The 24822-nt window shown below is 44.0% G+C and overlaps 1 protein-coding gene across 2 annotated transcripts in view; it reads right to left on the bottom strand.

Annotated features, from left to right (window-relative positions):
• The window catches only part of FLT1 (fms related receptor tyrosine kinase 1), a 176479-nt gene that overhangs the window by 70896 nt on the left and 80761 nt on the right, over window positions 1-24822 (bottom strand). For both annotated transcript variants that reach the window (XM_078443807.2, XM_060637463.3), the window contains exons 12-15: window positions 21093-21207; window positions 12592-12700; window positions 6191-6499; window positions 1556-1702 (exon numbers count right to left, since the gene is read on the bottom strand). In XM_078443807.2, coding sequence (XP_078299933.2) covers window positions 1556-1702; window positions 6191-6499; window positions 12592-12700; window positions 21093-21207 — 680 coding nt within the window. The remainder of the gene's footprint in view (window positions 1-1555; window positions 1703-6190; window positions 6500-12591; window positions 12701-21092; window positions 21208-24822) is intronic.

Here is a 24822-nt window from a genome sequence, read left to right as displayed (position 1 = left end):
CTGCTCATGGAGAAAAATGATGGGACGTGGTGAGTTTGGGACTGGCCTAGAGGAAGGCCTTTCTAAGATACCTTATCGTTGGAGATGGTCTACCACAACCCCTTTGTGAGCATCAAGCTCAAACGGAGATTCTGTTTTGAGCGGAGGACTCATATTTAAGGACCATTCCGTATTGCTAGTCATTTGATTTCGGTTGTTGGGCTGTTGTAAATAAATGGCAGTTTTGGGGCGCCTCGGTGGCTCAGTCGGTTAAGCATCCGACTTCAGCTCAGGTCACGATCTCGCGGTCCATGAGTTCGAGCCCCGCGTCGGGCTCTGGGCCGACGGCTCAGAGCCTGGAGCCTGCTTCCGATTCTGTGTCTCCCTCTCTCTCTGCCCCTCCCCCGTTCATGCTCTGTCCCTCTCTGTCTCAAAAGTAAATAAACGTTAAAAAAAATTAAAAAAAATTAATAAATGGCAGTTTTACTTTTAATATAAGTGGAATTATTAAGTAAAATTATAAATGAGTTCCTTTTAATCTTATTTAACCACAAAATTATCAGGCAGGCAACAGGCAGTGTTGATACTTACTGATTTAAGTCTGGTGGTTTTCGGTATATTTTTTATTGAAAGAAAATTAAGACGTGACCATTAACTTAGATTTTTTTTTAAACCAGTATTCTATCATTTAAAATAGTCTTCTTTTTTACGAAGTCATTAAAATTGATATAGGTGAATTAAAAAGCTTCTAGGGGTGCCTGGATGGCTTAGTCAGCTGAGCGTCGACTTTGGCTCAGGTCATGATCTCACGGTTCATGGGTTCGAGCCTTGTATCCGGCTCTGTGCTAACAGCTCAGCCTGGAGCCTGCCTCAGATTCTGTCTCCTGCTCTGCCCCTCCCTGGCTCACACGCTGTCTCTCTCTCTCTCTCTCTCTCTCTTTCAAAAATAAATAAAAACTAAAAAAAAAAAAAAAAAAAAAAAAAAAAAAAGCTTACAGAACTACCCTGAACTTCATATACACCAGATGTTCAAAGTTCTGCCATACCTCAAGCCAAGGAACCAACTCCTCACTTTCTCTGTTAAGCTGAACTGACACGTTTTCTAAGGGGCTCTTACCATTTCTTTATGAATGTACCATTTAAAGCAGATTCTGTATGGATCCTTCTACAGGGTTAGGAATATGGTGTGCAAAAGAACTAACTCTAATAATATTCCTCATTAGACGTTAATATAAACAATGGGGCGCCTGGGTGGCTCAGTCGGCTGGGCGTCCGACTTCGGCTCAGGTCATGATCTCACGGTCCGTGGGCTCGAGCCCCGCGTCGGGCTCTGGGCGGACGGCTCAGAGCCTGGAGCCTGCTTCGGATTCTCTGTCTCCCTCTCTCTCTGCCCCTCCCCCGCCCACGCGGTCTCTCAAAAATAAACATTAAAAAAAAAAGAAGAAGAAGTTAATAGAAGCATGACCCAGAGCTCCATCCGCAAGTGTTTCTCAATGTACAGAACAGAGCTGAGAGGAACGTTAAAGGAAGAAGAGAATGATGAGAAAGAGGGAATTCGAGGAAAACGATCTCTTACCGGGTGCCTGCTGTATTTGGTGGTTGTTTTTAAACCAGGTTATCTGAGGCTCTGGGACACCGGTAACAAGACAGCGGAATGTGCTGGAGCTGCTGATGGCCACTGTGCGATCACTGAGGCTTGTCAGGAGGCGTGGTGCTTCCTGATCTAGTGAATAAAGAAAGGGGGTTGTTACTACTCATTAGCCGTATTCCTTGTTACAAATGCACATCAATACTTTACATACAGAGAGAAGCAGCAAAACTCAACCGTCAGGTTTCCCTCACATTTTGTTCCCTAAGTTCTCCTTCTACCGTTAAACTACTGCATCGTCTTTCTTGAATTGCTACAATCAATGGAAATTTGTTAGAACGCAGAGCGAGATCAAGAACGGAGCCCTATATTTTTGGGTTTCAGGATCAAGGTGTTTTGTTTTGTTTTGTTTTTCGCCTGGCCAACCAGTTTTCCTTTTGTGAGAGAAGCTTTTCAAAATCCTGAGGATTTTGCCTACTGTTTGAGGAGCTTAAAAAGGAAAAAGGCGATTTTGGATACAGGCTCGTAACCAATCTTTCCAGAAATCCTAGTATTCTCGTGATGAGCCAATGTAATTTTGTATGTAGTTTTTTTTGATGTGTTTGTGAGGCCACGTCTGTGTTGCTCAGCTATCCATAACCTAAATTGTAAGGTGGCAGACCCAACAGGAGAATTGCGTGGACTTTGGAAGCTTTATTGATTATTTCCTTCCTTCACCCCTTCCCCAGTGCAAGCAACCGAAGGATTAATTCAAGAGGCAGAGGCAAAGGTTTGTGGTTTTTGCACTATATAATAGTACAAGTATTGTATTTTATATTATTTTCTCTTAAAACATACAAATATGATACAATACAATTTATTTTAATAAAATGCCGACCGATATAGTACAACAACAGGAATTTAATACATTAGGATACAATACATTACAACATTAAAATCCCACATTGGAACAGCAGCACCCCGAGGCCCCAGTGAGTACAGCGTCTCTATGTAACAAAGTAGTCAGTCCCGCTGATGTGTATACATTCTAGTTAGGCGAGTGCTGCATGGGTAGCTCAAGCTTCCAAGGTGAAAAGGACGAAGACAAGTCCTAACCCTCCCGAATCCTCCTCCTCTCCCCCCGCCCCCCTGCCCGTGTTGCAACTCCTGGAACAGAAATCAAGAGTTTTGGCGTGACTTACGCATTCTGTGCCACTGTCTTCAATTAGAGGGAGCTTTCTCTGACCATTTTGCATTTCCTCATCTTATTGTACTAATACTGTGAAAGCAGCCTGGGAATAATCACAGTGCTCTAAGAAGTGACACACTGCAGTGGCCCTGATTCCCCCGTCCCTGCAGGGTTCTGCCCGGTCCCACAACCTTTCTCTTTTTGTTCCTGCAGGGAAACTCTCAGGATGAGCATTCGTTGAAGCAATTTAGAAATCTCAGGTGAAAAAGCAGATTATCACGTAACTCAAACAGCACGTTGACCCGGCAGGGTTACTAATCTGGCGGGAGGAACAGTGTTCTCATTAAACTTTGATTTCCACGCTTCTCGCTGGTCTTTCCTCACTTTACACAACATGGGATCTGGAGGCTAAAAAGAGGGTTGAGAGGAGAGCCCTGACATAGAAACTCTTCAAGCGTAGAGTGGAATGAATGATTGCCATGGCCCTTTCCCCTTCTGTCGGTGTATCTTTCCTAATCTCTCCTGCACCCGCCCCCCACCCACCCCCCAGGCGGAAGCATTTCAACATTTCTGTGTTGGCATTCTGGGCCACCTGTCACGTGGTGTTTCCTAAAAGAAAATGCAGTCAGATGGCAACATCTTCAAGTCTGATCACTTGTACGTGCTTGATTGTTACAGTTTCGACATTTTTTTTTTTTTTTTTTTTACACAGCAAAGACTCTACACAGATTGGTGAAACAAGACAAGGTAACGAAGAACGGGGCCATATTACTATTCGGTCTAGTTCAGGTGGCAAGCCAAATTTGACAGATCTCGTTTAAAACTCAGACACACCTCACTGAGTTACACCTTTAATAGCTTCCCCTACCATATTTACAATTTCCCATGCACTAAAAAGGATAAAGCAATCTGTCATCGCCTGTAGGCCTTATTATCAAAAAGGAAGTCTGGATACAAGGCTTCCAACACCCAAATTATCACCGTAGCTACAAACTATAGCATCACCAACGCAGACAGGATTTGGCTTCCCTGACAGGTGTACTGGAAACAATGCCATGAGAGTTCCCAAAGGCCCCACCTGCCCTGGACAAACTTTAGGCAAGAGAGAGGTGGCAAAGGTACACTGAGCCCCTGTTCTTAAGCCTCAGTGGCTGGACGGAATGGGTAGCTGCTTTCCACAACTTAACAAAGGGAAGCTGATCCCTGCCAACTGAGAAAATCAGAATTAACGGAGTATTTCTGCTGGTTATCGATAGCCAAAGATCACTCCCCGCTGGTTCTTCACTGCTATGGCCCCAGAGATCTGCCAGGTTTCATAAAGACACCGTTTTCTCTTCTCCACTTGGAATGGGAACTGAGGAACCAGCCTCACGTCCTCTAGTCCAACTCAATCATTCTCCACATTAGGCTCTTTTTTCTTTCCCTTTCCCCCATTCTCCTCCTCCCCTTCCTCCACACCTAGAAGAGTGACGAATACGAAACACAACCCACCCAGTTGGTCTTTCTTTCCGAAACTCTCTGGAAGGACGAATTCCACAGTGAACAACGAATTACTCGATGGAATTCTTAAGATCATCTCCTGCCAGTACTAACACCCTTCCCCTCCCCGCAAAGATCGCGACTGCAATTTCAAGGGGAAGGAAACGATCGATTCTGCACGTCTAATTTGGCATCTTTTCCGGAAGTGATAGCCCTCAGCCATTTTACTTGCATTTTCAGCTTTAGTCCCAATCGAGTCCCCACGATCTGTGGCACTGAGGCATTGTTTCCCGAAGGAACACGCTGACTTATAATGAACAAAGACGCCAGGCGAAAAGAGCCATAGGTAAAATTTCAAGATACAATTCATTATTCTTTCCTCTGGGCTGACAACTTCCAGGTTCCTAATTGTTTTCAGAGCATTTGGGGCTCCATGAAACGGGCATTCTGGGGAAATGCTATTGTCTACTCCTTCACACTTGACAAAAGCAATTCCCACGTGAAAGACAAGTTTAGCCCGTGGGACAGGGTCTGTTACCTAAAGGAGGAAACGGTCTGGTGAGTTCCCAAGCCTGAAACGTTGTCATAATGTCACCTTCTATTGAGCTGCCCGGCCACTGTGTTCTCAGCCCCGGCTATTTTGGTCCCTGGAGGTTGTTTTCCAATAGTCCATGCAAGTCACATATCATGATCGATCATTGATGAGAACAACAGAACAATGCATATTAAATTGGTGAAAAAGTCACTTTCCCCTCAAATGCAAGCCTACAAGAGATTAGAATCTCTCCTGATTTAAACACGGCTCCCTGAATTCTGTTCCTGTGATTTTGCCATTTCTTAATCCCCCCAAAAATCCTATCACCATCTGCATACAGGGAAAGTGGACTTTGTTTGACGGGCGCATTTAGAAGAATGCATTCAACCTTCGGTCACGATAGCCTTGATTTCCTTGATAAACGGATCGTGGTTTGTCTCTGAATGCCATCACTGAGAGAGAAGGGAGTTCTTTAAAAGAATAACCAGGGGACAAATACACGTAAAATGAAGGCAGGACCCACTTTTTGTCAGAGGCGGTCAGTGGCTGCATGGTCCACTCAGAGGCCCCGTGCTGACCAGTGGCCTGGTTACCCGGATTACGAACCGGCTGGACTCCGGTGGGCATTCTTAATTCATACTGTGATAAAGCTTTAATACCTCTGAACTACACCAACATCTTGCACTCCTGGGGCCCATTTTAGAACTCCAGTTTAAGATTAATGTGCTTAATGTAAAAATAATAATAATAATAATAATAATAATAAAAAGCATTTTCAAATAAATAAGCATTATAACTTTCTATCCAGGTGCCATTTACAAATCAAGAGCGGAGAAAATAGTACAAAAGAAAACCGGGCGGAGGTCCGACAGAGTCTCAAGTTCAACTGTACTCGTTCTGAGCTGGAAGATTAACTTATTCACGTCCATCTTTGGCAGAAACCAGCGCACGTGTTTAAATTATTCAGTTTGCGTAGCTTCGACACTTAAAAATACAAAGAGGCTGCCACCAGAGTGGGAGGAAAGGATCAGTCCCAGGTTGTTGTTTATCAGGCAGGAGAAGACAGCAAAGACTGACAAAAAAACCAAAAAAAAAACAAAAAACAGAGAATGCGCCGCAGGGATCCTCCAAATCCAAACGCCCACCAAGTCGGCCCCAGAGAGCGGAGTGGGGAGCCCCGGGCTGGGAGCCTGAGTGGGGAGCCCCGGGCTGGGACCTTGGGAGCTCAACATCACTATCATCTCCAAACTCATTTTGGGAGGAGCATCTCCTCTGAGCCGGAAAGTTAGCAACAGTGACAATAAATCAAGATGATATGAGACAACTGTTACTTTTTAATGAGTCCTTTAATGTTTTACATTATTTTGTGTGGTACAATCATTCCTTGTGCTTTTAAATTTGGAGATCCGAGAGAAAACAGCCTTTTTGCTGCAGTGCTCACCTCTAATTGTAACTTCTTTCTTCTGGAGGATTTCTTCCCCTGTGTATATGTTCCTGGCTCTGCAGGCATACGTGCCTGAATCTTCCAGGGAAGCATTCTTGACGGTGAGATCGAGAGTAACAGAGTATTCTTTAGTGATGGCCATTTTTTGCTTGCTGATACTGTGATGCATTGTGCGGTTTTTAACTGTCCGCAGCAAAAGCCAAGTAATGTCTGTGTATAAGAACTTGTTAACTGTGCAAGACAGTTTCAGGTCCTCTCCTTCCGTCGGCATTTTTTCCAAGTTAACGTGAAATCCGTTGGGCACGTCTGTAAAACAAGAACAAAGAGCTTCAGTTCGTAGAAAACTCAAGGCGTCTCATCCGGAGACAGTCACAGATCTTAACAACTGTTCCTACACGAATTCTCTCAGCATCAGCCTTAAAAGGATGAGTATGTGTCTCTTCCTTTCTGGGGAACTGATCCAACATAGGTAAGAGCCACCTAACGGCAGCCCATCAGAAGCGAGGCAGGAAATGCAAGGCAGGCTGTTTCGGGTGGGACATTTTCCTTGTTTGGGGCAACAGAGTGGAATTTGTTTTACAACTTGGAATGATGACCACGTTTCCCATTTCTTTAGTCTGCACAGGACTCCTCCTGGCGACTGGGCGAAATGGGCAAGTCGTAAAAGAGCCATTTGTACTAAAAACCAAGGATGGGGGGAACTTGGGTGGCTCAGTAGGTTAAATGTCCGTCTGTAGCTCAGATCATGGTCTCATGGTTCACGAGTTCGAGTCCCGCTATTTGCACAGAGCCTGCTTCTCATCTTCTGTCTCCCTCTCTCTGCCCCTCCCCTGCGCACCATCTCTCTCAAAAAATAAATATTTAAAAGCATTCCTCTCTCTCATGGTTTCTCCTCGTGCCTCTGTTTCTTTTTTAACAACAAAAAAACAAAAAAGCAAAAAACAAAAACCCCAAAAAAACCCCAAGGGTACTTTAATGGTCAAACTTCTCCAAAATAAGTGAGGAAGTCCCAGGTACGTGGTAGGAGACTTGAGCCATGCTGGTCAACACCACTTTAAGCCTAGACTTTTCCAGTAAAAACACCAACTGGCCTCCCCGGTTTCCTACAATTGGATGGATAGTATCCATGCTGCTGGTGTGCCATCTACCTTGCCTGCCCTTGGCTGGCACAGTGGGCAGAGAAGAGCCACGGCACATGCTCAGGTACCCTTTCAGGGGGACGGTCCTACTTGGACGTACGAGAACAAAATGCAGTCAACTAATCTGGAAGAGCCGCCTGATGCTCCGATGGGGGAGGGGGAGAGTCATGTCTAAAAATCAAGTTTACTCTCAAAAATGTAGGGAACACCTTCTGAAAGCCACCGTGCCATCAGAAGCCGTTTCTCTCCTGTCAATCCCCAGCTAACCATCTCTGTCTCCAGCAACACCTCAGGAGCACACCTCCTCTGCTTTCTTAACCTTGACCTTCACTCAGCTTTTTGCGCTCAAGCTCCCTGGTCTCATTTGGGAGCATTTCCCCCGGAGGATTAAAAAAAAAAAAAAAAGAAAGAAAGAAATCATTGGTCACTGGCCCCGAACTGACCTGCTCTCAAAACCCTCCCATTGCTTGTCACTTGGTGGCATGTCTGCATTTGAGCAAAGAATTTGGGCCAACATTTTACAAAGTACTTTGAAGATGAAAAGCATTATGTTCTGCTATTATTATTATTATCCGTTGCACACAAAGCTATAAAGAAACCTTTAAACCTTAGGGGGACAATAGTCCAAAATTAGATATCATATCAACTCTTTCCTAAATCGGACTTTGCTTGTTTTTCTGATTTTTCTGGGCTTTGACTTTATTATAAAGTGTCACGTCTGAAGAAATGCCAAAGTATTCATTTGAAACCTGGGAGCAGGGGGTAACAGTGGCTTATGAAGCTGTCAGTGGCTGGAGAGGAGACCAGCAAAGGTTTTCCTGCTTTTAAAATGAAAAGCTAAGAATGGGTCAGAAGCTGCCGAAGCAGCTAACAGTCGTTTTCAGCATAACAATAAGGTGTCAGAAATAGCCCCTCTAACTCAGCATCTTTTTACGTTGGGGACATTTTCCAAGCCTGAGGAGTAAAACGTCAGCCATCGGCTTCTTCACAGATACCAGCCTTCGTGTGCACACGGGCCACAGTCGAATCATTTCTTCAAAGACCCCGGGGTTGCCATTTATGAGGTCCCGTCCTGGCGGTTAGAACCCAAGCGAGCCCAAGTAACACCATTGAGATCATGCAGAGTTTCTATTTACTTTAGTGATTTGAAACTTCCTGTGGAAATAGCTCACAGGTTTCCTGATGGAAGATTTTGTTTATCTTTGCCAAGCACCACGAGGAATCTCAAAATAAAATGCATTTAGTGACACTGGGAAACCAGGGAGATAAGGCAGTGCTGTTCCTGCCTGCACTGAACAGGAACAATTACTGGGGGTTGCCCAGTAATTGCTAACACACCCAGCCGTAGTCCCGCGGAGTGCCAGCAAATGGCAAAAACACACACACACGGAAGCAAAGAAAAGAACCAGCTGGGTTTTGAGGTCTGCTTCTCACACCGTTAGCGAAGTCACTTTAGTTCATGTCACCAGACAGCCTCTTAGAAACGACTCTTTCTCAGGCTACCTCCTTTGGCATTCTCTTCTGATCCATAGAAGACGATAAGTAAAACGTCCTAACACTAGTTAACGAATCCAGAGGGATTTTTTCCTCTCAATTCCTGTGGATTTTTTTTTTAATTTTTTTTTTAGATGGAGTACAAAAACAGACCCAGGAAAGAACTGCCTTCTAACGAAGCGAAAGCAGGCGACCTTCCCACACTTGCGTATCTGTTGCAGATTTCGGCACAATCCTCGTCGGCCCCAACTAATGCGTATCACATCCATGGCATCTTATGGGACGTCATGGAGAAGAATCAATCCTTGCTCGGAAGAGATATCTGATTTAGGGGTAGGTGCAAGAGTAATCTATTTACACAGATGTGTATTAGGGGATGGACATTTTGACTCAGTTGGATCAAACACGTGAATTAAGCTCACGAAACAGACAAGCATAGAAATGCACAGGTTGAGAGGTACAGCTTGTCAGGTCCTAATAAAGAAGGCTTTCCTTCTGCTGAAGAACAGAAATAACATTCCCTAAGAAGTGAGTGGTTACTAGAAAGTTGTTTGTTTCAAGTAGCTACTACGGGCAAGTGAATGGCAAAGTTTAGAGCAGAAGGGGTGGGGAATTCTAAAGGCCAAGGCCAACTTGCTTTCATTAGTTTGGAAGGCAACTGTGTTAAATTGTTGTGATATTTTAACGAACGGGCAACAAGACCGAAATGAGGACCAGTAAGGATCCAAATCCAGATCTTTTGATTTAGAACAGGTGAATTTTAGACAGATCTTTTAAACCAGTGCTTCCACTAGGTTAAATATAAACACCAAGCCAATATGCATTCATCTTTCAGAAAATAGACATGGAAGGGGCAACATTCCTGAGTATTTAGCTCTATCTCTAGTTGAGAATAAATCTCATGACAAGGATTTATGAAAGGAAAGAGTCATAATTAAAAAAAACAATGAATATAAGCAAATTATAATGACCAAAACTAGAACTTTTCAGGACTAGCAGAAAATAATTCAGAGCAATTCTATTCAGTTTAAGATGAAAGCTCTTGAATTTCTAGAGGAAAACACTGTAAGCCTCAAGTACGTATGTTTGAGTTGGATTCTCATCGCCCCTTTCTGAGGACAAGCCTGGAGATCTAGAAAGGATTTCAGCCATCCCATGGTTAAAAACTGTATAATGTGGAAGGAGTAGGAGGGAATCTCTGTCTGCGTTCAACAGACATGCTGACCACAGACAGACACACAACAATGCAAAGTTCAGTAGGATGGGCTAGATATTGGTTGTTGCAGTTGAGGCTGGTCATCAAATTAATCATTTCGGGGGACTCCGAACAACAAGGAAACGAACACAACATTCCCCTCCACTCTTGGTAACTCCTCTTCCGGTACTGCCTTCAGATCCAGGCAAGAGGGGTCCCTGCCCTGGGCCTTTACTTGGCTCTATGCTGGCTGTCCTTCCCGCCACCCCCGCCCCAATATAAAGAGTCTGTGGGGTCAGGAAAGCATGCCACCCCAAGCCTGTGCCACCCCCCGTTTCATGTCTTTTTTTTTGGGGGGGGGGTCCTGGGGATCCCAGAATTCCCTGTAAAGATGGCCTCAAGTCTGCTTCCAGACTGAAAAAGTCCTCCTGAGGTCAGACTGCTCATGAGTGTGCACACTTCTAGGTCCCAGGGAAGACTGTTAGGGGTGTGGACAGTACTTGGATGACCATACACGTGGGTGCACGAGTGGGGCAGAGCCAGGAATAGAAAGAGAAGACGGGGGTCAGTTCCTTCTGCACCTTCAGGCACTGTCACATCCCGCTGTGGACCTGTGAGTAGTCCCCGAATTCAGCATCCGCGTCTCACATTTCGGGCCATCGTGGAGAGGTCTGTTTGCCCATGAGAAGCTGAACCATAGCATGGTATCCGGTCTGGGCTCTGAGAACGTCAGGGCAAGGCTAGCCTCTTCTTTCTACCTGGTCAGATTTCATGCCCTCCTTCCCCCGGACCACCTCAGCCCTTCCTTCTCAGAGGCTCAGAGCACCACTGGACCACACGGTACCCACTGGCCACGTGTGGCTACCGAGCCCTTCGAATGGGGCGAGTGTGACGGCCAAGAACTGAATTTTATTCCGTTTTATCTCAATTACTTTAAATTTTAAACACTGAAGCCGAACAAGGTTTTGAAAATATCGATCGCATGTCAAGATGATGATATTTTGGATACACTGGCTTACATAAAATTCATCTTACTTTTTATTCTTCAAAAATGTAGTTTTACTGGAAAATTCTAAATTACGTGTGTGGCTTGTAATCTCTATCGGACAGCATTGGCTTAGCATCGGTAAATGCACCTGCCACCTTGCTGCTACACATGCCTCTTGATATGAGGATGTGACATTTCTTTTTTGTGTTAAAACTGTCTTCCTATAAAGACGGGGCTTCACGGAGAGCCGTTCAAGTGCTCAGGGCAGCGCTGAACTGTTCTATTCAATGGGGAGTGCCCACTAAACTTGTATAAACTTGTTGAACGTTCAGCACAGGATTGCTCAATCTTTTATACATCAAATCATACGTACGGTGACCAGGGATTTGCATAGGAATTTGTTTCCAATCAAACATAAAGGACAGTACAAACCTTTGTTCCTAAGTGGTCCAAATCATCCAACACTGATAAGAGAACCAATATTGTGTGCAATGGCTATCTGAATCCTTCTCTAAATAAAGGAATTTTCCAACTTGGAGTAGATACAAACACGATTTCCCTTATACTTCTCAGCTGTAAGGGGACAGGGGCTGACCCGGTCTAGGAGTGGCTCTGCTGTGTCCCTCTTCACCTCTCCAAACCCCATTTCCTCACCTGGAAAGTGTGGGGGCTATCAGGCTGAATAGCCTCTCAAGTCTCTTCCGGCTCTCACATTCTGTGAGAATCTACCTCAGGAGATCTCCCACGACACAGCTTCTCTGAGGATTGGCTAACTTGCCGGAAGGCTCCCTGTGATCTGACATCCCATATGTCTCATGCAATCAGACCTACCTATTTCTTTCTAGAGAACTCTAGGCAACTGCTGCAGCCTGCCCCATGCAGCGCGAAGTTTCCAGAAAGCTGGCAAACTGCCCGGGTTTCCTCAGAAAATTGGGGGAGTGTGGAGCCAGGCAATTGTTTTTATACTTTGAGCTACTTACTTCCTTCCTGTACCCATGGAGGGACATAGGAGTGCCATTTGTGTCCCTTGGACATTTTAAGATTTGCAGAGACCATCACATTTAAGGCTGAAAATCAGTAAATGCTACCAAAAAAACAGCACATGAGTAGTTACCGTCAACAAACTCAGTTTCAGAGTTCTATAGGAGAGCCTCATTCCTCAAAAGCAGAAATGACTGACGTTGTGAGACAATTAGCTTTTTAATTAAAAAAAAAAAAAACATGTCATCAAAGGTTTGGCTTCCTTGATTATTACCAAACAACCGCTATGTACCAGACCCCGTGCCAGGTGCGGAAAAGAGTTTAAAAACGAGTACGACAAGATCCTAACCTCACGACCCAATCTGGGAGGAAGATGCACGCAGACGGCTCTACAAGGGAACTCAGAGAAATCACTTGTTAGATCCAGTGACGCCAAATTCTATTCCTGAGGGCAAGGATGAAGGTACTCAACGTTTAACAAACAATTCTATGGAATTTTTTAAAAACAAAAATCCTTCCAGCTCTAAGTGCACCAAGAAGCAAATTGAAAGGACATCAAGGTCACCAGGCTATCTTTGTGAGTAGAGGGTATATCGCTTACCTGTGATATAAAAGTTTATGTTTCTTTCCACAGTCCCTACTTTATTAGAAGCCACGCAACTGTAGATTCCAGAAATCCTAGCGTCCGCCACAACCAAGGTACTCGCCGTCTGTGAAAGAAAAGGAAACTTTAGCGAGAGCAAAGAACCATTTGAACATCCCGAAGATTCTTCTGAGGGCTGCAATGATTCAGCTCTTCCATTCATTCAGCAAGGGTACGATTGCACGCACGGTGGTTTACCAGAAGGCTCTCCCTCCACCGAGCCCCAGCAAGAATGGAAAAATAACAGGAAAGCAGATCCTCAGGAGACCGGGGGCTATGACATCCGACTCGTATGAGGGTTTCAGGCTTATTTATCTCGTGCTGCTGGCGTAACAATTATAGACCTAAAGCCGAGATGCGGGACGGCACGTCCTACTCTGTGAGGTGGTCACTTCCACGTCAATGAGAGGAACAGGTGAGGCCGAGGCCTTCCCTTTTGTTCGGATGACCTGAGATTATGGATGCGTTTGGTAACAGGAGGTCTCTTTGCTGTTTGCTTCTGTAATGGGCATGTCCAGTGGGCAGGGACAGTGGAGAAAGGCTGGCTGAACCCTTTCTTGTAGGCAAAGAACGTAGCCTCATAGCCCCGAAGGTGCTGGGGGAGAGGCTGGAAAGTTCACTGAGGTTGTCAGTGTGTGTGTGTGTGTGTGTGTGTGTGTGTGTGTGCGTGCACACACAAATTACTCAACTTCTTTGCCTGCCAATTCCCAGTCTAGGAAATGAAGACCAAAGTTGTGAATACGACAGTATCGTTTCACTAGATTTTAGTGCTATTTGACTAATGAGCCCTGAAAGAGACACTGGGGTGAGTGTGAAGGCACGATCTAAGCTGTGATGTCTCAAAGAGTAGTGCGACACACATTTACACAGCTTTAAGACCCGCTTTGCTGTCTTTTAAAGATCGATTAAAAGAATAAAGATAAAAATCAGTAATACGCAACAGATGGTTGGTTTTAAAATTTAACCCAGCCTGGCAAAAAATACATACTTATACATTAAAAAAAAAATGAAAAAAGCTAGTTAAGTTTTTTATATTTAAAAGGACAAAAAAAAAAAGAATTTATCCCATTATTTCTAGATTGTTGCAGCTCTTGCTCTAGAACACAAATCACTGGTCAGAGGCTTTGAAATTACAGAGGCTGCCTGTAGTGATGCCTCTGGATGAGAGGGGTGTCCTTGCCGAAGCGTTAATTAGACCCAGTGATTCACAGGCTAAAGTAATATATAGACTAAAATGTGACAGTGGGCATGCTAAGACGATGAACACAAACTCTACAAAGGGTCCTAACATTTTTCTGAGTTGCTAAGTAAGGGGCTAGTCACTTCACTTATGTTCTCCTATCCCAGCCAATAAATGGACATGTTTCTGTCTTTTATCTACAGATCAAGACGACTGAAAACTACACTCCTAGTTTTTTTGTTTGTTTTGGTCAGCAAATTTTCTGTAATTTTCACTATGGTAGAATGTATATTACGTGTTGTTTCCTCTTCTGTTTGTTGGATCTGTTTAATTACATCTGCTCATATATCCTGTATGTTGTTGACATTATTGGCAACGAAAACATCTGCAATTTGTGGCAATTCTCATTCAACTTCGCCCTCACTGATTGGGTGTTCATCAAGGCACTGAGCAGATGTTGTAGGGGAAACAGAGAAGAACGTGACACAAACCCTATTCTTAATCTTGAAGAGTCCTTGAAGGCCTACTTTAAGGTGATAGAGACGAAATTCCCTACTTGATGGCCAAATATGTGTTATTCTCTCTTCTGCAGAGAAAACACTCCCATGCAGGCAAATAACCAGTAGAGAAGACCCTGAAGGAGCTCAGGGGTCTTTTTCTCTATGTCAATTATTTTTTTTCTCTATGTTAATTATCAATCGATATAAGAGGTGGCAAGTAAGAGGAAAGAGCTCTCCAGAATATTTCTTTTGAATTATCGCACCCCCCACTTAAAAGCCATGGAAGAAAATGGAAGTACTTCGAAGAGAAGCTTGCAGGCAGCAACGTGAAAAGAAGTGTTAGCTTGTGGCCGCTGGGACAATGCAGACCATCAAGTAAGACTCTGACTTCTTTATTTGGTCTCTGGAAACTTGGGCCCAGACGCAGCCAGTTCAGACCCAAGGGACACCAATGAAGGTCCCCCCCCCCCCCCCAACTCAAGCACTGCTTTTCTCATGACGTTAGCTCTCAAGTGTTTATCCTCGCAGGGCTCGGCACAATCCTATCTACGTTCTTTGATTTGTTGCTCAATAAATAAGTGAGGAACTCATTTCTGTCTGTACTGAGAATGCTGATATTAGGGACAGTGATCACCTGAATCTGAAAGTTCTATCTGCGTTTCTATTAAAATTATTTTGATTTCACTGAACTCAAAGCAAATGAGCAAGGGAAAGTCAATTCAGACGTGCACATCTGCCATAGTTAAGACTTGGGCAGGCAATCTGGCGATAATTCCAATGAACAGATGGATAGCTCAGAACCCCTGTGTAATCAGAGAATAAAATCGAGATACCTAGGAATGAAAGGAATACAGGTCACACGATGAGCCAGAGAGATACAAATGCATCCGAGTCTCTCTTATTTTGCTTGAATGAGCCCTCCCCAAACCAACACCTTAGCCATAGGCAAGTCTGCTCCAGAACTCACCTCTCCCAAGTTTCTATTAAAATCGAATGAGAAAATGACATTGATGGGGGTTTACATTATTTGTTTCTGGGTACATTTATGTAGCCCTCTAGCTGTGTGCCAATGTGTGAGGTATTATCTCATTTACTCCTCCCTATAGCCCCGTGAGGTGGGTATATTACCCTTGATCTCTACATGAAACTGCTTTTCGCCTTAAAACTCTTTAGATGGAAAAGCACAGATCTATTGGTAGTGTTCTGTCTACTCTTTGGATTGAATTTTTCTTGAAGAATACATCCTTAAATTGGCAGAGATGGGTCACATAAGCTGAAATCTTCCTAGGGACAGAAATACTCGGTTCTTTCTTATTATTTGACACAAGCTGCAAGCTGTTTTTCAACTGATACATTATTATAAGGTTTGAAAACAGGACGGATGAATGAAAAAGTTATAAAGAAGGAAATTTAAAGATAAGATGAAATTCATACCCTATGATCAACTTTATTAAAAATTATCTGATTCTAGGGCACTTCTTTTTCCAGATAATGTATTTTTAAATTACAAACGGAAACGTGTTTTCATGAAAAACAAAAGATGTTTGGTAACGGAAGTAGAAACTTTATAGGGTCAGAAAAAGCTCAAGTGTGAATTGTAGGTGGGTGCGGTTTTTCTGGGCAGAAGACAACTTCTCCTAGGGCGTTAAGTCGAAACGCAGGAGTCTTCTGAGTGAAAGGGACAAATCCTTTCCCCGGTGCCTGTAACCAAATACTATTGTTTTAAAGGGGGAAAAACATGAAAATAGCCAACAGTTGGAACACCAAATATTAACTTAATACTTGAAAAGGCCAAGTGCCAAGAATTTGAGTTGTTACATGTGGAATCTACAGCTTGAGGGTGCCTTTACCTTGCCCTGCCAGGACCCCAAGGATTTAGACAGTAGAAAAAGGCCCTTAACGTCATTCTCCGGGTTCCTTTACACGACCCAAGAATGCTGATGAAATGTGTTGTCAGGTACTGTAAAGTGGGAAGTTATTCATACCCCTTCCTTCCTTCCCTCTCCCCAAGCATTAGTAACTCCCTACTACAATGCGGTTTGAACCTCATGGAAGAGAATGGATGGGATGATGTGTAATTCTGCCTAGTTTCCAGAACTCATTTTAAAAGGTCTAAATATGGAACGGTGATTTTAATCTCGGGATGTTTCTAATATCGTTTCCTTTTAAGTGTGTCAGGGGGACATAAGAGTAGATATATAAAGGACATGGAAGCATCTAAAATTAACCTCGGGTGGCACGTTCGAGCCAAGTGATGGGAAAATAGAACAGGAGAATTAAAAAAAAAAAAAAAAAAAAAAAAAAAGCCTGGAGGAATATGGGAAATGAGACCCGAACTGCAATTCTGTGATTAGGTTTCATGCCTCTTTCGTGGATCGGTCCCATACGGCACACTTCTCAAGGTGACCTCCAAACTAGCAAACTACCTCGGCGGAAATGTCGCCAGAACGGTAAAATTGTCGCAACTCTCCCGCCTCACGGAGTTAACGCCGTAATATGTATTTCCTGACTGTGTTTTCTAACCCAGGGTCCCTTCGACTTCCTACTCCATAGCTGCAACCCCAACAGTCTGGCAACCCCATTAAACAATACTAAAACTCCTCACTTGTTATCAGCAACTCCAATTGATGACTCATTTTTCACAGATCTAGGCCAAAACTTGCCAATAAGGAAACTAAATTTGATTGTCCTCTGCACCCTTCTAGGAGTTAAACAAAAAAAAAAAAAAGGGGAAAAAAAAGGAAACGCCTGGAATCTTACGGATGCTCCAGTGAGCCCTCCATCCTCTTGATCTGTCAGGGGGAGGGGTGTCGCTGGGCAGGCTCGTTATGTGACTGTAGGTAAAAGGGTCATTTATAGTCTAAGCTGGGACTTTACTATGCTTGCTAAACATGGACAGAAAAGCAGTCTTGTGGACACAAGTGCCCACTGGGTCTGGAGGTCTATATTTAAAACCTTCGCAGGGGCGCCTGGGTGGCTCAGTGGGTTGAGTGTCCGACTTCGGCTCAGGTCATGATCTCGGGGTTCGTGGGTTCGAGCCCCGCGTCGGGCTCTGTGCGGACAGCTCGGAGCCCGGAGCCTGCTTCGGATTCTGCGTCTCCCTCTCTGTCTCTCTCTCTCTCTCTCTGCCCCTCCCCGGCTTGCACTCTGTCTCTCCCTCTCTCAAAAATAAATACACATTAAAAAAAATTAAAAACAAAGCCTTTGCAGAGGTACAAAATTACGAAACGATAAAGTTGTTTCAAGCCACATGACAGACAATCAGGGAAGTTCTTCTCTCCCTCCGGGTTTGGGCCTTCACTCGCCCTGTGCTTTCCAGGTATCCTGCATGGAGTCCGGCTGCTGCTTCAGGGTTCATTCAGGCTAATTCGAAACCTCATCTGGCTTTTTCATTTTTCACTTTTTTTTCCTATTGTGTATTTTTGTGGCTAGGATGCCACAACAGGACTAGAAGCTGCCGCTGAAAGTAGGCTCATACGTTCTCGTGTTAATATCCAGCAGCCAACGGTACGTGTACCTGACGTGGTCAGAAGGCAAAACAAACTGACACAATTGATGGCATCTTAGAGTTTTCTAGTACTTTGTGACAACCGCCTTGCTTTCTACTCTGAGGCGTTTCCTTTTAAAAAAAACGGGGTGTCACTCCAACTTTCAAGGTTACAGAATTTCCTCTTTTCAAAGCATCTCATTGAAGTGCTCTTGCCCATGCTATCCATCATGGGACGTTTTCAACTACTGTTCATTTCTATTAGAGAAAAAGAATTTTAACCACCGCTGTGGTCATAAAAACTTTTCCTAAATCCTTGACAAGTGGTTGTTCACATTTTTTTGCAAGCCGTCACCACTGTAATTTCTGTACCTAGTTGGTAGAGCAGTGGTTTTGGGGACAGGAACACTTTGCTTTGAGTTTCTCATTTACCACATTTAAGCTGTTTGAGTTCATCTCGTCACCCCCATTTTTCTTATCTTTATTTAAAAAAATTGTTTTTAATGTTTATTTTTGAGAGAGAGAGAGAGAGAGAGAGAGAGAGAGACAGAACACGAGTAGGGGAGGGGCAGAGAGAGGGGGAGACACAGAATCTGAAGCAGGTCCCAGGCTCTGAGCTGTCAGCACAGAGCCCGACGCGGGGCTCAAACCCACAACCGTGAGTGAGATCGTGACCTGAGCCGAAGTCAGATGCTTAACCGACTGAGCCACCCAGGTGCCCCTCTCATCTTTAAAAAGGAGACAAGCACTCTGCCCAAAGACTGGCGAATGTCAAAAAGTTTTACAGAATGAGGAATTCAGATGTTATTTGTTATTGTTCAACCCTATGTGGGGGGAATGATGCCGTCTACTTTGGTGCCTTCAAACGCAAAAAATACAGCTGGACACACAGATAACATAAGCATAATCACACTCCAGCCGACAGTATCCATACGAACGAACGGCTCCAAATCAAGATATGCATATATAAATAGACAACTTGGCAATGGGTTGATAGGTTTCTCCTTTTTAAAGCATCGCTACCCCTGTGCCTGATAAGAGCAGATTTTTAAGTGTATTTTTCACTAATGTCAACAGACAAAAGTCACCAGGTCTCAGGTCTACTGAGATGTGCCCAGTTCAGAAGATGTCAGCTACTACTGAGGCTCAGTGGAGGTCAGGGGCGCAGCGAACGCACAGTGTTTTTGCGGAGAGGGCAGCAAAGGCAACCCAGTGTGCGTTCCCTAAGTTCAAGGTTCCTCCGCTCTTATGCAAATCCACTGCGTGCACAATTTCTACCTGGACACTTGAGGGCTGGGGGGGACCAAGGCCAACATGAAGCTCAGGAGATCTGCTGAGAGTAATAAAGTCCATTGCATCTGGCCCACGAGTAGCAGGTTTTCAACCACCAAACATAAAACTGTGGTAGCCTAGAAGTAGGGTAAAATCTCTGAGCCTTTCCAGTTCTTGGCGTCCTTTTTTAGAGGAGGAGTTGGATTTCCAACATTGGTCGATGGGTACAAAGTTTTAGTTATGCTAGGTTAAGTCCTCGAGATCCACCATAGGACACAATAGCTCTAGTTTACCATGCTGTGGCCTATATGGAAACATCTGCTAAGGGGTATCGCTCGTTCATGCATTCATATATTCAATGGGAGGAAACTCTTGGAGGCGACGGGTGAATTTATGGCATTGACTGCGGTGATGGTTTCATGGCTGTGCGTTTACCTCCAAAGTCATTAAACTGTATACGTCAAATCTGTACAGTGTTTTGTACATCAATCATACCTCAATAAAAATGTTTTAATACTAAAAAGAGCACCAGCAACGATGCCTACTAGGCTCTCATTAGGTCAGGGAATTTTTTTTTTTTTTTGGTTAGAAGTCTATTTTTTTAAAGGTGGGGTATAATTGATACATAACATTGTATTCGTTTCAAATGGAGAGCGTAATTTGCATGTATTACCATACAATCACCCAAATAAGTCTAGTTAACATCTGTCATCATACATAGTTAAGCAACTTTTTTTTTTCTTGTGATGAGCACTACCAACGTCTATTCTCTTAGCAACTTTCAAATATGCAATACGGTATTATCAACGATAGTCCCTATGTCGTGCATTACATCCCCAGGACTCAGTTACTTTATCACTGGAACTTGGCTTGATCACCTTATTTTTCACACCCCTCACCCCACCACCAATCTGTTCTCTGTTATCGATAAGCTTGGGGTTTTGCTTTGGATTCCACATGTAAGTGAGATCAGACAGTGTTTGTCTTTTTCTGCCCGACGTCTTTCACTTTGCATAATGCCCTCCGAGTCCATCAATGTCCCAAGTGGCAGGACTTCATTCATTTTCGTGGCTCAGTAATATTCCTTTGTGTCTACACAGGCCACATAGTCTTCATTCATTCACTGATGGACACTTCATTTGCTTCCATAAATGGGCTACTGTAAGTAATGCTGCTATGAACTTGAGGGTGCACGTATCTTTGACATGGTGCTTTTGTTTTCTTTTGGATACATACCCAGAAGTCAAACTGCTGGATCACGTGGTAGTTCCATTTGTAATTTTTGGAGGAACCTCCAAAAACCTCCATGTCGTCCATAGCAGCTGTGTAAATTTAGAGTTTCGCCAACAGGGCACAAGGGTTCCCTTTTCTCCACATCCTCACCAATACTTATTATTTCTTGTCTTTTTGATAATGGCCATTCTGACAGGTGTCAGGCAACAGCTCATCGTGGTTTTGATTTGCATTTCTTAGGTCAGGGAATCCTAACATACTGTGTTTGCATACCCTGAGTAAGGTTTTGCCCTTGCAAAGGCAGAGGGGGAAAAACAACATGTTTTGTGAAATGGAAACATTCCACTCGAGCCCTAAGTCTTGTACCAGCTTATGCTTATCGACACCCTACTCTATGGGTTATCAGGGATTCTCAGTCCTGGGTCCATGCTAGAATCTCCCAGATAATTTTTATGAACCTTAGGCTCTACTCCAGAGATTCAAATGCAATTAATAATTCGTGGAGTATTCTAATACTCAGCTAGGGTCGAGAGCCATTGATATTTGAGAGGCAGCTCCTTTGGGACCTAGTACTCATTCCTTTGAAAGTGGTGGCCCACTGGAGAACTGAGTGCGAGAAGTCTCAGAGTATCTATGCACGAAGACCTGTCTCAGATCTCGTCTTTCTTCTCTTTGAATTTTTGTTTTGAGCATTCGAATGACTTCTGGCTCTAGTCAACCTAGAACCGGGAGCTGAGCGCGTGTTTTTAAAATAAATATCCCAAATGCACATTTTTGCAGACAGTACCTTATTCTTTCCTTCTATTATTGCCGTGCGCTGCGTGATGCTCTCAATCCTGTTTCCTACGTTGCTGTCAGGATCCAGGATCAGGGGCTCATCATTACTGGAGCAGAAGTCATATCTGTTTAAAGAAAAAAAAAAGTAGGTCATTACTATATTGCTTTGTAGCATGGTAGCATGGTCCAGTCCAGGGTGACAGGTGGAATCAAAATCATCACTGGTTAAGTCCTGAGATAACAAGATAACAAAATGCATTCTCTTCTTTCCCTTGGAGTGTCCCCCCATATCCATCCTTAGAACCTACAAACAGAAAACACATTTTGCTTGAACTGAAAGAAACCCACACCAGCGTATCTTCGTACATCCTTCCTGTCCTAAATGTTAAATACTAAGTAAAAATGCAAAAATTAGGAAATTGAATATCTAGATTTTAATGAGTTCATGGAAGAGGAAACATGCAAACACAGGGGGGAAGAAAAAAAAGTTATGTTAATGAATGGAAACCTCAAGGAAATAATAGCATTTCACATCTATAAAAGGTTGGCTTTTAATCAGAATATTCCATTATACAGTTGATTTTTTTCCAGGGCTAATTAAGTGTATATGGAAACACACAGCATGAGTTATTAAATTCAGTCTATTTCTTTCCAAGTTTGGGGATATCATGAGAAGCGCTTTAACTGCTTAGGCCTCGAGTGTTTAATTATAAAACAATCTCCTCTGTTTCTAAAAGTCCATGAAATCTCTTATTAAGCTAGCTAGTAGAGTACCCTTTTAAAGACAGAAGGTAACATGCTCTCTCAAACACACATTATTATCAGCAAACTACGGTTTTCGTATGGTTTACTACTCAAATTTTGGTGTAAATATTTATTTGTCATGTATCATGTTCTACATAACCCAGGTTCTGCGTGAACTTAACAAAATCCCAACAACAAAAAAGACACTTCCCTCCACTCTGACCCAGTCAGGAGTATCTTCACTGGCCTTGCTGCCCGCTGGCTTTTCCCACCTCAGACCATCCCCCGAATGTTCGCATTTTTAGTGGAAACCTTTCTGCTCCAAAGTTCCGAAGGGCGTACTGAAGAAAGCCCAGGCTTCCTTGTCTGACAGTCAAGACCATCCACAACGCATTCCCTACCCAGAATTTGTGGTGAGCAGAGAGCCTGCTGGGCTCTAATTTATACATGTTGTGGGCAGATTATGGAGCTTTTCCAACCAGGAGGAACTTCAGCCTCCAGGCTGTTCCAGGAGGAACAGCCCAGTTCCAGAAAGAATGAGCGGTTGACCCAGGGTAGCCAATGGCAGCAATGATTGACATACGATGATAGAGAATAAAGTAGGTGAGGAAGAAGGTAGGATAGATGGGACTGTGGTGACCAGGAAAAAGTTCTGTGATTATCCCTCTCCTTGAGCTGAGAAGGGGCTCCGGACCGTTAAACCACTGAGTCTCTCTGGGTGGTCTCCCCTCCGGGCCTGTCAAGTCCTCCCCCAGAGCACTGACCACTTTCTAAGTGGCCCCCCTGGGCCAGCCGCTCCAGGGGATGGGGCCCCATCTGCTTAGTCACTCCGTCCTCAGAGTAAGGCAAGGGCCTAGCGTGTAACTGGCACTCCATTAACACCTGTAAACATACACACCTGCACGGGGGACAGATACGCTGTTTCTCGTAAGAGCTTTCATTTAACTGTTCGTTATTTTCAAACATACTGGTTAAGTAGAGACCTAATGTACTAAAGCCCCACAGACTCACCGCCCAGACTGAAGTTATCAAGATTTTGCCACAGCTGTTCGGATCTATCCTTATTTCTTTCTGTTTTCTCTTCTGTGAAGTATTTTGAAGCAAATCTCAGACATCGTGTCATTTCAGCCCCACGTATCCCTAAAAGAGCGCACACCTTCTACCGTAACAACGCCTAACTGTACCAGCTCCGTGTATCAGACTTGCCCAGATGTTTTTAAAATCTCTCTCTTCTAGACTCTTAAAAATTGAGAACCGAGGGTTGATGGGGGGTGGGAGGGAGGGGAGGGTGGGTGATGGGTATTGAGGAGGGCACCTTTTGGGATGAGCGCTGGGTGTTGTGTGGAAACCAATTTGACTATAAATTTCATATATTGAAAAAAAAATAAAATGGCAGGAGATATTTAAGACATAAAAAAAAAAAAAACATGCCTAATATGGAGGCTAAATAAAATTATGCTCATGTTGTTTTAAAAAAATAAATTAACTTTTAAAAATATATAAAATAAAATAAAATAAAATAAAATAAAATAAAATAAAATAAAATAAAATAAAATAAAATAAAATAAAATGTCTCTCTTCTATACAAGTTAGATTATAAGATTTAAAATAAAAAAGAACAGTAAGGACTGGCCGTTCCGTAAGGAATGTAAGCGATTTCTGCCAGATATGCCTGATCATCATCAGGGAAAATCGGTGAACATCTGAACTGTTACTGATTAGTAGAAGAAAACGAACCCAAGAGGAATGATATCCTTTCTCCTCTAACTTGAAACACGTTAATGCCACAGTTTTGAAATCACACGTCATCGCGCTCTTTTTCGCGATCGGTATTCTCCGTTCTCTAGACTGTAACATCGCTGCCCTCGCATCTCTCACACACACTCAGTACGCACACGGGTATATACACGGGACATCTGCCCCCCACGTAGCTGGGGTTTCGTGCACACGCGCACACCTGTATCAGGCCAGTGCGTGTGTACTTGGTACCGTTCCCATCGAAGGACTGAAGTTCTCTTGTACCTGGAAAAGAAGCTTTGCATTTCATTCTTTCTTTTCCCCCCAAAGAAGGGACAAAGATCCAGGGACGCCTCACGCGGAGATCTTAATTGCATCCTTTTGGTCTTCAGGAAAAGGCAGAGAAATATGTTGGAGCCCAGCAAGTCTAGGCATTTCCCGAGGGAAGCGCGGTCTGCCGAGTTCACGTGGGGCTGTCAGCCTCTGACCCCCACCCCTGCCCCCAAACTCTGAGGGCGCTGACAGTGGCACCAGCCCTCCTATGGACACCACAGGCCGGCCCCGGTGCAAAGGTCCTCCGAGTGCACAGGACAGATTCTGTGGCTGTTTTCTAATTTGGGGACTGCTTTTTTTTTTTTTTTTTCCTTTTTCCCTCTTTGTAATTGGAACCATAAAAATAGAAGGTCATTTAGGAGCCTGACTATATAACAGCACTTGAAAAGAGATTTGGGGGGGGGGGGGGGAGGGGAATTTGCCGAAGCCTTAAGAATACATCAAGCTCTTGAGGAAGTAGATTGTGCCATGTTTGAAGATGCAAAGATAATCACTGTGCTGGGAACCGTCTTGAGGGGGGAGGAAGCCGAACAACAAGAGGAAAGCAGCGTTCACTCCTGATTTCGCACAGGAAGCCCACGGCACCTCCTGTCAAAGGGAGATAAGAAAGCTCCCAGGCACTATTCTGGACAAGGCCACGGTTATCAGCTTCAGCTCCGCGCGGTCCTCTCCATGCGCCCAGCCTCTGTCTCTTGCCTAATGAGCTTTCGGACTCCGGCCTCCATTTGCATACAGCGCGCCAAATACAAGAGCACGGGGGGTATTTATAACCATCGAGTCGCAAACGATTTCCGGGGTAAGAGTGTACTCTGTGTCATCTCATCAATTGCCCTGGAGGTGAAACAAATTCGCCTCGGACTAGAGATCGATGTCACGACGTTAGGCCCAAACGGCCGATTATGTATCCAACGCATGGCGCTGGAGAT

The sequence above is a fragment of the Panthera onca genome, chromosome A1, assembly GCF_046562875.1.
Source record: "Panthera onca isolate mPanOnc1 chromosome A1, mPanOnc1 haplotype 2, whole genome shotgun sequence".
Classification (NCBI taxonomy): Eukaryota; Metazoa; Chordata; class Mammalia; order Carnivora; family Felidae; genus Panthera; species Panthera onca.
The sequence above is the reverse complement of the archived record's forward strand: the minus strand, read 5'-3'. Positions and strand labels throughout refer to the sequence as shown.